General features: G+C 45.5%; 1 protein-coding gene across 1 annotated transcript in view; it reads right to left on the bottom strand.

Annotated features, from left to right (window-relative positions):
• The window catches only part of TRPM8 (transient receptor potential cation channel subfamily M member 8), a 356525-nt gene that overhangs the window by 39432 nt on the left and 300432 nt on the right, over positions 1–16661 (bottom strand). The window contains exon 18 of the mRNA XM_087887046.1: positions 2010–2151. Coding sequence (XP_087743172.1) covers positions 2010–2151 — 142 coding nt within the window. The remainder of the gene's footprint in view (positions 1–2009; positions 2152–16661) is intronic.

Below are 16661 nucleotides of genomic sequence, written 5' to 3'. Positions count from 1 at the left end.
AACAATTTTTTCTACAACCTGTTCGGCTGAACAGGTTGTAAAAAAAATGCTTTTAAAGCCTCTGACGATCCCAGCTGACTTGCCTGATCGGCAGAAGCTTTTTTTTTTTTAAAGCCTCTGACGATCCCAGCTGACTTGCCTGATCGGCAGAGGCTTTTTTTCCTTTTAAAAACATTTTTTCTATAACCTCTTCGGCTGTAGAAAGAATGCTTTTAGAAGCCTCTGATGATCCCAGCTGAGCTGCGTGATCATCAGAGGCTTCTTTTTTTTTTTACTTTTAAAAGCATTTTTTTGGCCAAAGAGGTTGTAGAAAAAATGCTTTTAAAAATAATAAAAAAAGCCTCTGATGATTGCACGACTCAGCTTGGCAATGGGGGTGGGGGGCAGGGATTTTTGCTACCAGTTCTCCGAACCACCTGCCTCCATCGCTACCAGATCGGGCGATCTGGTCCAAACCAGGAGCATTTCACCCCTGGAGCAGCACTGTCTAACTATCAGCCAATAACCTGCCTCCCTACAACATGGAAAGTCCTGTCAGGGATCATAGCTACTAAACTAGTGGTCAAAAGGGAAAGTAGTTAAGACTAATGGAATGGAACTACCAGATGGTCGCACAGCAGACATATAGATCAATTACAAGAACTTTGGTGTCCCAAAGTCACATAGGAACCAGGATGAGGAGGCAAGGAAGGCAGCAACATCCAAGTACCACCAAAGTATCAGACTGGATACTTTGGCATGAATCAGAACAAGATTCATGCCATCAACATGTATTCTCTCCCAGTCATCAGATACCTTGCTGATTTAGCAAGCTGGCTAAAGGAGGATGTGGAAGCTGCTAATATCACAGAATCACCTCACAATGTAGAGAGGTTTCCACCCCAAGTCTATCACCCAGAGATTGTACACCAGCAGGAAAAAGGGTGTTTGGGGTCTAGTGAGTGTCAAAGCCACTGTCATTGATGACACCCAGAGCATCCAAGTGTACATCAGTAGATGGCACCCAAAGATGAGTTGCTGAAAGAATGCCTAAGGCAGATGTTGGAGGAAGATCAAGTATAAGAAGTGCTATGGCAAGACAAGACTATGAATGGGATTTACCATTGACAGATAGCTGAGCTGGCAGACATTGGGAAATCTTACCAGTGTCTGAAAAAGACTGGAGTAAAGACACCACCGAGGCACTGATCATAGCAGTACAAGAACAGGCACTAAGGTACCAGATCTATAGAAGCAGGGGCCTACCACAGTGTACAGAATCCAAGATATAGACTATGCAGAGAGGCCTCAGAGACAGTCCAATACATAGTGGCAAAGTGTAAGATGCAGGCAGGAACAGCATACACTGATCAGTACAGCTAAATACCTTGCATTAAGTACAGCAACATCTGCATAGAATATGGGTTAAATCCTCCTAGGTCCAGATGAGGGTTGCCACAGAAGGTCGTGGAGAATAAATAGCTATCATATTGTGGGACTTTCAGTTCCAGATAGACAGGCAGGTATTAGCCAATCAACCAGATATTGTGGTAATAGACAAGAACCAGAAGACAGTAGTGGTCATAGATGTAGTTGTGCTAAGTGACAGCAACATCAGAAATAAGGAGTATGAAAAGTTGAAGATGTTCCAGGGCATGAAGGAGGAACTGGAGAGGATGTGGAAAGTAAAGGCCAAAGTGGCCCCAATAGTAGTAGGAGCATTTGTGGCTGTGATTCCCAAGATGGGAAAGTAGCTCCAACGAATTCCAAGAACAACATCAGAACTCTATCCAAAGGCATGCAGTGCTAGGAACAGCTAGGATACTATACAGAACCTTCAAAATCCTAGAGAAAGGATTTTTTAATGGTTTAACCAGCATCAAATGCTACATATATACCTGTGCCTGGGAAAAGGACTAGAACTTAACTATGTTTCTAAAGGCCTGCAGGATTTAAATTGTTTCTTAAACATATTGAATTTATTTGAGTTACACACAAACACCTCATCTTGAAACAAACTTATGCCTTACCATCCTCTGAAGCATAATTATCTTGGGGCCAAGGTTTCTGCTTACTGTGAAAATATGGATTAATCTTAGAGTAAAAATAATGTAATCCAGACAAAAAATTACTCTGCCAGAATACCAAGATGTTTCATTTGAAGAATGCAGCCTGTGAAAAGAACAGATACACATTAGTAGAAAACTCAATTTTCAAATTATGTAGTTACTACAGTTCTCTTTCAAATACTATTTTTATAGTTAATGTCACTATCTAGCCCAGACCCCCATATTGTAAATATTTTTATACTCACAATAGGTTAAACTGTGAGATAAAAATTCTCATAGTGCTTCCATAAGTTAAATTTTCAATTATTTATTATCAACTTTATTTGGTATTGTCTATGTTTCCATGATTTTTTCTTTATATGAAGATTGCAGTTTTAATCTGGGCACCTTTATTTTCAACATTGTAATTATACTCTGAGCATTTTGAGGACAGATAACCTTAGCTGACACTTAATATTTGTAGAGAGATTTACAAATAATGGACTGCTCCAAATTGAATGAGAATGCAATACAAACCAGGGACAGAGGGCATTATTATCCCAGTTTTGGGAATTGAAAATCTGGGTCCTCATTTCACCTACCTTTGAAAGGATGGAAGGCTGAGTCAACCTTGAGCCTGGCAAGATTTGATCTTACTTTAATTGCAGACAGCTGATGTTAAATTACAGAGCTCTGTCTGTTGAGCTATCCAGGCTCCTATTCATGCATTTCCATCCCATAATGGTGAAAAATAGTGCTTTGGATCTAATAGAGGAGCTGGAACTCCACAAAAAGCTGTTGGGGTAGTACAAATTGTTCACTATTCCTCGAGAAATCATTGTTTACAAGAATCTGTCTTTCAATTTGTCAAAATATTTGTTTCTTATTTTATCAGATTTATATGATGTTCAAGAGCCTTGGTACTACAGTGGTTTAAAGCACCCTGTTATTAACACAGCTGCCTGCAATTTACTGCTGGTTCGAATCTCTCCAAGGCTCAAGGTTGACTCAGCCTTCCATCCTTTCTAAGGTAGGTTAAATGAGGACCCAGTTTGTGGGGGCAATAAGCTGACTTTGTATAAATATACAAAAGTATGAAGGCTATTGCTTAACGCACTGTAAGCCGCCCTGAGTCTCCGGAGAAGGGCGGCATATAAATCAAATTAAAAAAAAAAAAAAAATTCTTAGTGTGCCTAGATAAACATGGATCCCATAGAAAGCTTATTCTCAGACATTTAAGAAGAACCAGGGGATACCTTAGAAATCAATGGTGGCAAAGAGCCAGAGTTCAAGGCTGTCAAGATCCTTTGAGATCTTGAGCCCATCTTCCCTAGTATTAGCAATTTCCCCTAGCTTGGTGTCAGACTTAGCAATTCCTATATCTTATTTTTCTGTGGGAAAAAATGGCACTAAGTTGTTTACAACTAATACAGACAATGAAGTACAATCTACTAATTCAAATAATAAAAATATCATTAAACTTTAAAACATAGGGTAAAAGTTATATGTTTTGTTATAAATTAAAGGATGTTATGACCAGTGGTAGATTAATCCATAGACAATCTTCACTGCAAACATAATTATGTACAATTTTCTGATAGTAATCAAAGAAATAGGAATGAAATCACGCCAAGATGGTGCCTTCAATCGCCATCTCCGTCAAGTACTTGTAGATACAAGTAGTCCTCAACACCATTCATTTAGTGACTTTGAAGTAACAATGACACTGAAAAAAGTGACTTATGACCATTTTTCTCACTTACGACCCATGGTCATGTGATCAAAATTTAGATGCTTGGCAACTGACATACATTTATGACGGTTAGTGTCCCAGGTTCATGTGATCAGCTTTTGCTACCTTCTGACAAACAAAGTCAATTGGGAAGCCAGATTCATTTAACAACCATGTTACTATTCACTTAACAACTATGGCAAGAAAGATCATAAAATGGAGCAAAACTCATTTAACAACTGTCTTGCCTAGCAATAGAAATATTGGGCTTAATTGTGGTCCGAATTCAAGGACTACCTATTTTATGATCAGCTAAAAGTTCACTGAGTCATCAATTTCTTCTTTCCTCTCCTCAGTCATTAGGGTAATAAAGACTATTTTCACACTTAAATCAAATTTACACCCAAACTGGATTTTTTTTCCTCTTTTGGAAAAAGTGATCTTTTAAAGCCTCAATCTTATGATGCTTTCAATTTTACTTTGGTAGAACTTTTAGATCACTCTACAGGTAGTCCTCGACTTATGACTACAATTGGGACTGGAATTTCCATTGTAAGTTGTTTTTTTGTGTTTATAACTTTAATTTTTTTTATCAATGTATAAAATACAATGAAAAAATTAAGGGAATGAAAAAGAAAGGGGGAAAAATATAGGTGCAAGGGAAGAAAGCAAAAGGCATTGACCTCTGACTCTCCTTAGCTCAATACAAGATAGCAACACCACAACCTCAAGTTTTTACTTTTACACACTAATATATAACTAGCCATTTCGATAACAACAAATCTAATTGGCAAAAGTTTAGTTTTAGTTTAGTTTAATTTAGTTTATTTTGGATTTATATACCGCCCTTCTCCCGAAGGACTCAGGGCGGTGAACAGCCAAAGATAAAACACATACAATATAAAATTTAAAAAACAATTAAAACATATTAAACAAATTTGGCCCATACTAATTAAAACACCCCTTTTTAAAAAGCAAATTAAAATTGAACAATTAAAAAGAGTTAGGCCAGCCCAGCCTGTTGGAATAAAAAAGTTTTGAGGGCACAGTGGAAAGTGCGTAAATCCAGGATCCTCCGTATCTCCGGGGGGAGCTCATTCCAAAGGGCAGGTGCCCCTACAGAGAAGGCTCTCCCCCTGGGGGCCGCCAGTCGACACTGTTTGACCGACGGCACCCTGAGGAGCCCCTCTCTGTGGGAGCGTACTGGCCGGTGAGAGGCTACCAGTGGCAGAAGGCGGTCTCGTAGGTACCCAGGTCCTAAGCCATGGACCGCTCTAAAGGTGGTAACCAATACCTTGAAGAGCACCCGGAAGACCACCGGGAGGCAGTGCAGCTCGCGCAGGAGAGGTGTTACATGGGAGCACCATGTTGCTCCCATAACCACCCGCGCGGCTGCATTCTGGACCAGTTGGAGCCTCTGGGTGCTCCTCAAGGGGAGCCCCATGTAGAGGGCATTACAGTAGTCCAGGCGGGAAGTGACGAGGGCATGAGTGACCGTGCATAAGGAGTCCCAATCCAGAAAGGGACGCAACTGGCGAATCAGGCGAACCTGATAGAAAGTCCTCCTGGCCACAGCTGTCAGATGTTCTTCTAAAGACAGCCGTGTATCCAGGAGGACACCCCAGTTGCAAGCCCTCTCCATGGGGGCCAATGACTTGCCCCCAATAGTCAGTGATGGCACCAACTGGCTATATCGGGACACCGGAAACCACAGCCACTCGGTCTTGGACGGGTTGAGCCTGAGTCTGTTTCTCCCCATCCAGATCCGCACAGCTTCCAGGCACCACGACATCACTTCAAGGGCATCATTGGGGTGGCCCGGAGTGGAGATGTACAGCTGAGTGTCATCAGCGTACTGATGGTACTTCACCCCGAAACCACGGATGATCTCGCCCAGTGGCTTCACATAAATGTTGAACAGAAGGGGCGAGAGGACCGACCCTTGTGGCACCCCACACACAAGGCGCCTCGGAGTCAACCTCTGCCCCCCTGCCAATACAGACTGCGACTGGTCAGAGAGAAAGGAGGAGAACCACCGCAACATGGTGCCCCCCACCCCCAACTCTTCCAACTGGTGCAGCATGATGGTATCAAAAGCTGCTGAGAGGTCTAATAGGACCCGGACAGAGGAACAACCCCTGTCCTGAGCCCTCCAGAGATCATCAACCAACGTGACCAATGCCATTTCTGTGCTGTACCCTGGTCTGAAACCCAACTGGAATGGATCTAGATAAACCGCTTCATCCAGGTACTGGGGAAGCTGTTGCGCCACCGCACTCTCAACAACCTTCGCCACAAAGCAGAGGTTGGAGACTGGACAATAATTTACTAATGCTGCTGGGTCCAGGGAAGGCTTCTTAAGGAGAGGCCTCACCACTGCCTCTTTCAAGGTGGCGGGAAAGTCACCCTCACTCAATGAAGCATTAATAATCCCCTGGAGCCAGCGTCATGTAACCTCCCAAGAAGCTAGCACCAACCAGGAGGGACATGGGTCCAATAAACATGTGCCCGCACTAAGTCTACCCAGAATCTTGTCCACATCTTCGGGAGTCACAGGGTCAAACTCCTCCCATATAACATTCTCAAGATCTGCCTCCATCACCCCTCCCGAATCTACCCAGTCCAAGTCTTCCCGAATTTGAGCGATTTTGTCATACAGATACTGCACAAAGTCCTCGGCTCTACCCTCCAAGGGGTCTTTCCGCACTCCCAAATGGAGCAGGGAGTGGGTCACCCTAAACAGGGTGACCGGGCGGTTATCTGATGATGCAATAAGAGTGGAAAAATAGTTACATTTTGCCGCTTTTATCGCCACTAGGTAGGTCTTAATATGAGGCCTCACCAGTGTTCGATCGGATTTGGAAAGGCTGGCCCTCCAATTGCTCTCCAGGCATCTTTTCCAGTGCTTCATCTCCCTCAGCTCCTTGGTAAACCAGGGAGCCAAGTGGGATCGGTGCTGAGTCAGAGGCCGCAAAGGCATGACCCGATCCAAAGCTCCAGCGGCCGCCTTCAGTCGAGTCGTGAGCCAGAGCTTCAGGGAATGGCCCAAGCTCCGTTTGGAACCTATCTGAATCCATCAGGCGCCTGGGGCAGAACCACTTCATCGGTTCAGCCTCCCTGCGGCAGGGTGTAGTGGTTCGAAGGTCAAAGCGAAGGAGAGAGTCATCCGACCATGACAAGGGCTCAATCACTATATCCCCTATATCAAGATCACTCAGCCATTGACCAGAGACAAAAACCAAGTCCCCGTGTGAGTAGGGCCATGAACTAACTGGGTCAGGTCCATAGCCATCATGAAAGCCATGAACTCCCGAGCTGTCTCAGACGTTTCACCGACGGATGGCAGGTTAAAATCCCCCATGACCATAAGCCTGGGGGTGTCAACTGCCACCCTGGCTATAACGTTGAGCAGTTTGGGCGGGGCCGCCACCACGTGGCAGGGAGCCAGGTACGTAATCAGCAAGCCCATCTGTACCCCACATGACCCCACTTCACAAAGAGGGACTCACATCCGGCAATCTGAGGAACAGTGGCCTCCCTCGGACCAAGACCTTCTTTTATAACAACCGCCACCCCCCTGCCCCTACCCTGTGACCTCGGCTGATGAAATGTGCGGAAACCAGGTGGGCACATTTCAACGAGGGGGACCCCCCTTCCTGGCCCAACCAGGTCTCCGTGATACCCGCCAGGTCCGCTCCCCCCTCCTGAAAAAGATCACAAATGAGGTGGGCTTTAAAGCCAGTTTCATTTTTTAAAATCACAAACACAAAATCCAGAAGTGATAGCGAAATAAAAAACATATTTTCCTCTTTAAATAGATTAATTTAACCATTACTGCTTTATTTCTTTGCTGTTGAAATAATATGTACTTAATAATCTTTATATCACCTTTTATATCAAAATTCACTGTATTCTTTCAGATTCTTTAACCTTAGAGGGAAAATATTTTTTCATCCATTTTAAAACATTTCTAAAGCCAAAACATTCTAATACTGGACTGTCATCTGTCAGAGATGGTGTAGGTAGGGTCTACATTCCAACTCTGTTAATCTGTTATCTGTTAATGCATCTTTTTAACACCTCCTCTTAGCATACTGTACATACTTTAAAATTCACTTTCAGACCAATAAAATTCCAACTAATTCCAATTAGCTCATTTAGATCACTCCCTCCAAGTTACCCTCATAGAATATTTTTTTCCTTCTTGTAAAAATCCGTTTTAAAGCTCTAGATTTTTCTTTAAGCTAATACCGTATTTTCCGGCGTATAAGACGACTTTTTAACACATGAAAATCTTCTCAAAAGTCGGGGGTCGTCTTATACGCCTGGTGTCGTTCTCCTGTTACCAGGCAGACCAACCCGAAAGGCTCTGATGAGCCTTAAATGGCTCTGGCGATCCAAGCTCTGGCGATCTGCTAATCAGGCAACACAGCTGGGATCGCCAGAGCCATGGAGAAGGAAAAAAGTTTTCCCCCTCCAGCTTGCTTATCTTAGCTGCTTGCCTTGCTTCGCTTGCCTGAATCCATTCCATCAGCAAGCAACTCCCTGCCTGCAATCAAACAGACAGGGAGTTGTGGACTTCAACACCCAGAATTCCTCAGCCAGCAAAACAAAGCTGGCTGAGGAATTCTGGGAGTAGAAGTCTACAAGTCTTAAAGTTGTCAAGGTTGGAGACCCCTGTTCTATTGGGTAAGTTTTTTTCCCCTTTGGGATCTTTAAAAAAAATAGTTAATTGGGGTTTTTTTTAGTTCTTTTTTAGACCTAGCCATTTAAAGTTTAGGAAGTTTTAAATTTAGCTTTCATATAAAAATAAAAATAAAATAAAATAAAATAATATTTGTGCAGCTTTCTGAGATTTAGTATGTTTTTGTAGTGTTTCACTCTAACTACACAAACACACAAAATCTCACAAAGCTGTATGTGGAATTTTGTGTGTGTAAAGTGTGAAAGTTGGGTTTTGGGGCTTTTGGTGGCTGTGTGAGGTTCCTGCTTGTTGCAGGGGCCATTTTGGGTCTAGCACAGCTGCTTTTACATTGTGGGTGAGCCAGTTGTGTTGTGTTGTGTTGTGTGTAAAGTGTGAAAGTTGTTTTTTTGGGCTTTTTGTGGCTGTGTGAGGTTCCTGCTTGTTTCAGGGGCCATTTTGGGTCTAGCACAGCTGCTTTTACATTGTGGGTGAGCCAGTTGTGTTGTGTTGTGTTGTGTTGTGTGTGTGTAAAGTGTGAAAGTTGTTTTTGTGGGCTTTTTGTGGCTGTGTGAGGTTCCTGCTTGTTGCAGGGGCCATTTTGGGTTTAGCACAGCTGCTTTTACATTGTGGGTGAGCCAGTTGTGTTGTGTTGTGTTGTGTGTGTGTAAAGTGTGAAAGTTGTTTTTTTGGGCTTTTTGTGGCTGTGTGAGGTTCCTGCTTGTTGCAGGGGTCATTTTGGGTCTAGCACAGCTGCTTTTACATTGTGGGTGAGCCAGTTGTGTTGTGTTGTGTTGTGTGTGTGTAAAGTGTGAAAGTTGTTTTTTTGGGGGGCTTTTTGTGGCTGTGTGAGGTTCCTGCTTGTTTCAGGGGCCATTTTGGGTCTAGCACAGCTGCTTTTACATTGTGGGTGAGCCAGTTGATGTTTTTTAATTTTTATTTGGTGTGTGTTGGAAGAGGGGTAGTCCTATACGTCGAGTATAGCTCAAACCCTATATTTTAACAGGAAAATTCGGGGGTCGTCTTATACGCCCAGTCGTCTTATACGCTGGAAAATACAGTACATCTTTTTCTTAAATTTTCTCTTATCCTTGGAACATAGCTGTTCTATAAACTGATGGATTTTTGATCCTGTGACTCCCGAGGATGTGGACAGGGTTCTGGGTAAGATTAGTGCCGCCACGTGTTTATTGGACCCGTGTCCCTCCTGGTTGGTACTGGCCTCCCGGGAGGTTACACGAGGCTGGCTCCAGGGGATTATAGGTGCTTCTCTGGGTGAGGGTGCCTTTCCTGCTGCCTTGAAAGAGGCGGTAGTGAGGCCCCTCCTCAAGAAGCCTTCCCTGGACCCGGCTGAATTAGCCAACTATCGTCCAGTCTCCAACCTTCGTTTTGTGGCGAAGGTTGTTGAGAGCGTGGTGGCACGACAACTTCCCCGGCACCTGGATGAAGCTATCTATCTAGACCCGTACCAGTCGGGCTTCAGGCAGGGGTACAGCACAGAAACGGTATTGGTCGCGTTGGTGGATGATTTCTGGAGGGCTCGGGACAGGGGTTGCTCCTCTGTCCTAGTCCTATTAGATCTCTCAGCGGCTTTTGATACCATTGACCATGGTATCATGCTGCAGCGGTTGAGGGGGTTAGGAATAGGGGGCACCGTTTTGCGGTGGTTCTCCTCCTTCCTCTCTGACCGCTCGCAGTTCATGTTGGCAGGGGGGCAGAGGTCGACCTCAAGGCGTCTCGCATGGGGAGTGCCGCAAGGGTCGGTCCTCTCGCCCCTCCTGTTCAACATTTATGTGAAGCCGCTGGGTGAGATCATCCGTGGTTTTGGGGTGAAGTGCCATCTGTACGCTGATGATACTCAGCTGTACATCTCCACCCCAGACCACCCCAACGATGCCCTTGATGTGATGTCCCGCTGCCTGGAGGCCGTGCGGGTCTGGATGGGGAGGAACAGGCTCAGACTCAACCCCTCCAAGACCGAGTGGCTGTGGCTTCCGGCGCCCCGATATAGTCAGCAGGTGCCATCGCTGACTATTGGGGGTGAATCTTTGCCCCCCACGGAGAGGGCTCGCAATCTGGGTGTCCTCCTGGACGCGCGGCTGTCTTTAGAAGAGCATGTGACGGCCATGGCCAGGGGGGCCTTTTATCAGGTTCGCCTGATCCGCCAGTTGCAGCCCTTTCTGGATCGAGATGCCTTGCGCACGGTCACTCATGCCCTTGTTACTTCCCGGTTGGACTATTGCAATGCTCTCTACATGGGGCTCCCCTTGAAGAGCACTCGGAGGTTCCAACTGGTCCAGAATGCGGCCGCGCGGGTGGTTATGGGCGCAACCCGTTATGCCCATGTGACACCCCTCCTGCGCGAGCTGCACTGGCTCCCGGTGGTCTTCCGGGTGCGATTCAAGGTGTTGGTTACCACCTTTAAAGCGCTCCATGGCATAGGACCCGGGTATCTCCGAGACCGTCTTCTGCCACCAATAGCCTCCCACCGACCAGTTCGTTCCCACAGAGAGGGTCTCCTCAGGGTGCCATCAGCCAAGTTATGTCAGCTGGCGACGCCCAGGGGGAGGGCCTTCTCTGTGGGAGCCCCAGCCCTGTGGAATGAACTGCCCCCGGAAATTCGTAAGATCTCCGACCTCCGGGTGTTTTGCTGCGCATTGAAGACCCTGTTGTTCCGCCAGGCCGGACTATCAACACAATAGTTTTAAATTGGGGTATTTAAATTTATTGGGGTTTTAAATTTGAGCCACTTATTTAATTATTTTAAATTTTATATCATTGTTTTGTCTGTGTTTTTAAATAGGCTGTACACCGCCCTGAGTCCTTCGGGAGAAGGGCGGTATAGAAATAAAATTATTCTTATTATTCTTATTATTCTTATTCTTATTCTTATTCTTATTCTTATTCTTCTTATTATTATTTATTTAAAGATTTTCCAAATACATATCTAATAATTTGCTCCTCCATCTTCTTCACTTCCTCTTTAGTCAAAGAGTAGGTTTTTTGTAAGTCTCTTAAGAATTGCTGACCAACCAGGAATCATAAAAATCAGAAAGTTTTAGTTTTAGCCACCCGCAACAAAGCAAACCAAGCTACAAATTACTAAAAATAATAAACTAGAACCACAACTTTCTGCCCTTATATTTCTCCATCAGTTTTTTTAAAAGGATAGTCCATACTTCCTTATTTTAGCTTGCCTTAGCACCCTTCTTTCTTGTTATTTAACAAGAAGAAATCGCCCAAATGGTGCAGATCTTCAAAATTTTTAATTATTTTTCATTATATAAAATACAAAGAAAAGGCTAGAAATAAGAAATTAAGGGAAGGAAAAGGAATGGGGGAAAGGGGATGTGAAATACAAAAGGAAAAAAAGAAGGAAGAAAGGCACTGGCTTCCATTTCATTTTAGCACAGTACGAGATAAAAACACTCCAACCTCAACTTTTTGCTTTTATTCATTAATATATAATTAGCCATTTCTATAAGAACAAATGTTTTTGATCAACAAAACCAAAGTCAGTTTCATTTTTTTCCACAAGCACAAAATCCAGAAGTAATAGCCAAATGAAGAAATATTTTTCACTTTGAATAAAATAACCAATTTAACCATTTCTGCTTTATCTTCCTTGCTATGGAAATAGTATGTATTTCTATTTGCACCTAATAATCTTTAAAATCTTTAAAAATGTCACCATTTTTATTAAGAAGATTCATTATATTTTTTCAAATTATTTGATCTTACTGAAAAAAAATCCACTTTTTTCACACTTTTTTTCAAAGTGCTAAACTTTTTTTAAACACTTTTTTAAAGTCAAAACTTTCTAATGCATCTTTTTCTCTGACTTCTTGACATACAAGCTTTAAACTTCAGTATTACATTTAGATCCCTCCAAGGATTTAGATCCTTATAGAATTTTTTTCCCTTTATAAACATCCTTTTAACCCTAAGAGCTTTTCTTTAAGCTGGTATATCATTTTCTATAACTTTTTCTTAATACAAGTACCCTCAAATACATTTTCAATAACATTTGAAACTTTAAGAATTACCTAAGCATTTAATATGTATATGTTATATTACCTAAGTATTATATATGTATGTGTGCGCGCGCACACGTGCATGCATGTGTAGATAGATAGATAGATAGATAGATAGATTAGAAATAGATATAGATGTGTGTGTGTGTATGTGTGTGTGTGTGTGTAGATGTAGATATATGTATATATAAAATACATTTTCAAATATTGGATTAAGCCTTTCTTTCAGTTACACATATCAAACAAAGACATTAATTCCTGTTAACTCATTGTGTTTAAGACACTTCTTACAGTTTATCTTCATGGAATAAAGTATTTTTCTTCTCTAGAACTTTTATCAAGCAGTTATTGTAAAATTGGGTGAATGAGGACACAGCAAGCCACGCAGTGAGTGACAACAGCTCTTTAATGTAGGGGAGAACCCAGCAACTGACCTGGGGAAACAGCTCCCCTTATATACCTTGCAGCTGTGGTGGTCAGCCAATCAGATGATGGCTAGTTAATTCAAACTTCCCGCCAAAACCTATATACATAACACTCCTCCCCTTTCAGAAGTCACTTGGGGTGGACATTAGCATACATAGTCCCTCAGGTGACTAGGGCATGTCCGCACCCTAGTTGACCTGCGCAGTTCAGTCGGAGGTGTGGCGTTGAACGGGTAGGAAGAACTCCCTGTTTCTCCCTGCTCTGCCAATGGAACCTCCGAGAATTTGTTGTGGGCGGCGACTTCTTCGGCTGGTCGATCTTCTGTGATGGGGCGGTGCTGGATCTCGGGGCCGACAGCTAAGTCCTCCGCTTGACTTGGGCTTGAGTTAGTTCTGGAGTTCTGTTGTAGTTAGGGAGTGGTTCTTCGAAGATATCTTCTGTGTCGGCAGTTAAACGCTTCCGTAATTGATCAATGTGCCAGCGCCAAATCCTCCCATCTCCCATGTCTACCCAATAAGACTTGGGCCTGGTTACCTCCGTAATTATCCCGGTTTCCCAGAGGGGCCCGTTCCCGTAATTTCTTGAGAATACTGGCGTCCCTATTGTGAACTCCCTAAGCTTCCTCTCTGCCCCTCTGAAGTTGTCAGGGGAATAGCTGGGGTGTAGCCTGTCTAGGACTCCTCAGAGCTTTCTCCCCATTAGAAGTTCCGCCGGGCTCCGGCCTGTGGCGGTGCATGGTGTGGTGTGTTGGGCCGTTAAGAATTTGTCTATTCTTTCCTGCCAGTCCCCAGGGCCTAGGTATGAGATGGCTTCCTTAGCCATTCTCACAAATCTCTCCGCCAATCCATTGCTAACTGGATGAAACGGGGCAGAGAGTACGTGTCTGATCCCCAACTCCACCAAATACCCCTCAAACTGCGTGGCCATGAACTGGGGCCCGTTGTCTGAAACTAAGATGTCCGGTAGGCCGTCCGGTAGGTGGTGAACAACTGCCTTAGCTCCCTAATGACTGTGTCGGTGGTAGTGGCTTTCATAAATCTAATCTCCAGCCACTTTGAGAAGGCGTCCACGACAACCATGAATACCTGCCCGTGGAATGGGCCAGCAAAATCTATGTGGATCCTAGACCAGGGACCCTGAGGCCGCTCCTACTCCCTTACCGGTGCTGTCGGGGGGTCTGGCCTAGACTCTTGGCAGGGCTGACACTTCCCCACCCATTCAGTGATGTCCTTATCCATGAGAGGCCACCAGACATAGCTCCTAGCTAACCCCTTCATCCTTACGATCCCGGGGTGCCCCTCATGCAACAGATTCAACACTTTCTCCCTTAGACACAAGGGAACAATGACCCGATCGCCCCACAATAGACAACCCCCTTGCGTTGTCAGCTCACCTCTTTTCTTAGCGAAGTTTTTGAATTCCCTGCCCTCAGTCTTTTCTGGCCACCCCCTCGTGACCCAACTCATGACTTTACGAATCACGTGGTCTTTGGTTGAAGCCCTCGCCACCTCTCCTGAAGTGATGGGTCCCGAGTCCAAGATGTCAATCAGCAGGACTGGGACTCTGGGTGTGGGGTCTTCTATTTTGTCCGGTAGTGGGCAATGGCTGAGGACGTCGGCATTGCCCATGCTCACCTCTGGTCGATGTACCAGGCAATATGAGTATGCTGCCAGGAAGATGGCCCAGCATGTCATCCTGGGAGACAGGGCTGCCGGTGTGGGTCGGTCCCCTGCTATGAGACCCAGAAGGGGGCAATGATCTGTGATGAGGTCAAAGTCTCTGCCGAACAAGTATTTGTGGAACTTCTTGACTCCTGAGACGACTGCCAGGGCCTCCTTGTCAAGTTGACTGTAGTTCCTTTCGGCACTTGAAAGAGTCCGGGAGTAGTAGGTGATGGGTGCATCTAGACCGTTCGGTAGTCTATGGCTCAGGACGGCCCCCATGCCAAATGGGGATGTGTCACAGACTAGAACAAGGGGAAGTTTAGAGTTGTACTGGATTAGAAAACTCTCGGCCGATAGGAGTTTCTTTACGGTGGCAAACGCGATAGCCTCAGCCTTCTCCCAAACCCATGTGGACTTTTTGGCCAACAGTTTGTGCAGGGGCTCTGCTACTGTTGCCTTGTCCTTTAGGAAAATCGCGTAGAAGTTCAATAGTCCCAGGAACGCTTGTAGTTCCGCCTTGTCTTTAGGGGTGGGAGCCTCTTGGATCGCCCTAATCTTGCTCTTGGTGGGGTGTATGCCGGTTTCGTCTACCCGATACCTCAAGAATTCCACAGAAGGAACTGCGATCATGCACTTGTTGCATTTGACCCTGAGTCCTGCACTTCTGAACTTCCCTAGAACTTGTCTAAGTCTCTCCCCTAGCTGTTGCTCATCTTCTGCGGTGATGAGTACATCATCAAAATATGGGACCACCCCGGGGATCCCTTGTAACAGTCTGTCCATGGTGCTCTGGAACAGTCCGGGAGCTATGCTGACTCCGAATTGGAGCCGGGTACACTTAAAGGCACCTCTATGCATAACTATAGTCTGTGCCTCTGTGGTAGCACCATCTATAGGCAACTGCTGATACGCCTGCACCAGATTGAGTTTCGCGAATATCTTGCCGGGCCCCAGGGAATGCAGCAGATGGTGTACGATCGGAACCGGGTAAGCGCTCTGTTGGAGAGCCTTATTGATCATACACTTATAGTCCGCGCAGATGCACACAGACCCATCAGGCTTAATGGGGGTCACTATTGGGGTCTCCCACCGGGCATGATCGACTGGCACTAGCACCCCTTGCTTAATCAATTTGTCCAGTTCCACATCAATCTTGGGCTTTAGGGCGAATGGTACCCTCCGGATGGGGGCAATATTGGGGTTGAGGTTGAACGAAGTAGGAGTCCCCACATACTTGCCAAGTCGCTCGTTGAACACGTCCTGGAATTCCTGCATCAGGTCGTCCTTCAGGGTGCTTCGCATGTTGCGGACTCCGGTGAATCCCATGCCCAGGGCCCTGAACCACTCCATGCCCAGGAGGCTTGGGAGCTTTCCGCTGACTATGGTGAGGGGAAGCTTCTCCCGGAATTCCCCGTACTCCACCTGGAACTCGCCGATTCCTTCCACGGGGATGCGATTCCCCTGGTAATTGCGCAGTCCGAGCCGCTGGTGCTGTAGGTGCCGTTTCTGGACGCCGGGGACGGCCTTCCGTAGCTTGTCCCAGGACATGATGGTTATTGGAGATCTCCATGACACGCTCATGCCCCTCGATTTTGACCGTCATGTAGGTCTTCTCCCCGGGGGATGTGCAGGTCTGGCCGATTCGAATGGTGCAGGTTTCGAGGTCCTCGGAGTTCGCGCCGTTCCTGTGGCCACTCTTCTGATTGGTCTTCTTCCTCTGCGCTGTCTCTGGTTGGCTAGCGCTGCTCCATGGCTTGTAGTTAGGGGTCTGCTTGGATCTACAGACTCTAGCGATGTGACCCTTCCGATCACATTGCCAGCAAATGGCATCTCGGAACTTGCAGTTATGGCGTGGATGGGGTCCCCCACAGCTGGCACAGCTGTCTCCGTGACCTTGCCAGTCCTGCCGGTCCTGTTCGGTTCTGCAGACCTCTTCATCCGACTCCGCCTCGCTCTCAGTGCCTACGGTCTCTTGATGAACGGGTGCTGACCTCTGTGCCATTCTAACTTGTGTCGTCCCCTGTAGTCTCTCGGCTGCTTTGGTAGAGGATTCTTGAGCCCTTGCCTAATCTAGTGCGATATGTAACGTTAGATTTG

The sequence above is a fragment of the Pantherophis guttatus genome, chromosome 1, assembly GCF_059756535.1.
Source record: "Pantherophis guttatus breed Tessera chromosome 1, ASM5975653v1, whole genome shotgun sequence".
NCBI lineage: Eukaryota > Metazoa > Chordata > Lepidosauria > Squamata > Colubridae > Pantherophis > Pantherophis guttatus.
Note: the sequence above shows the minus strand (reverse complement) of the source record. Positions and strands in the feature narration are given on the sequence as shown.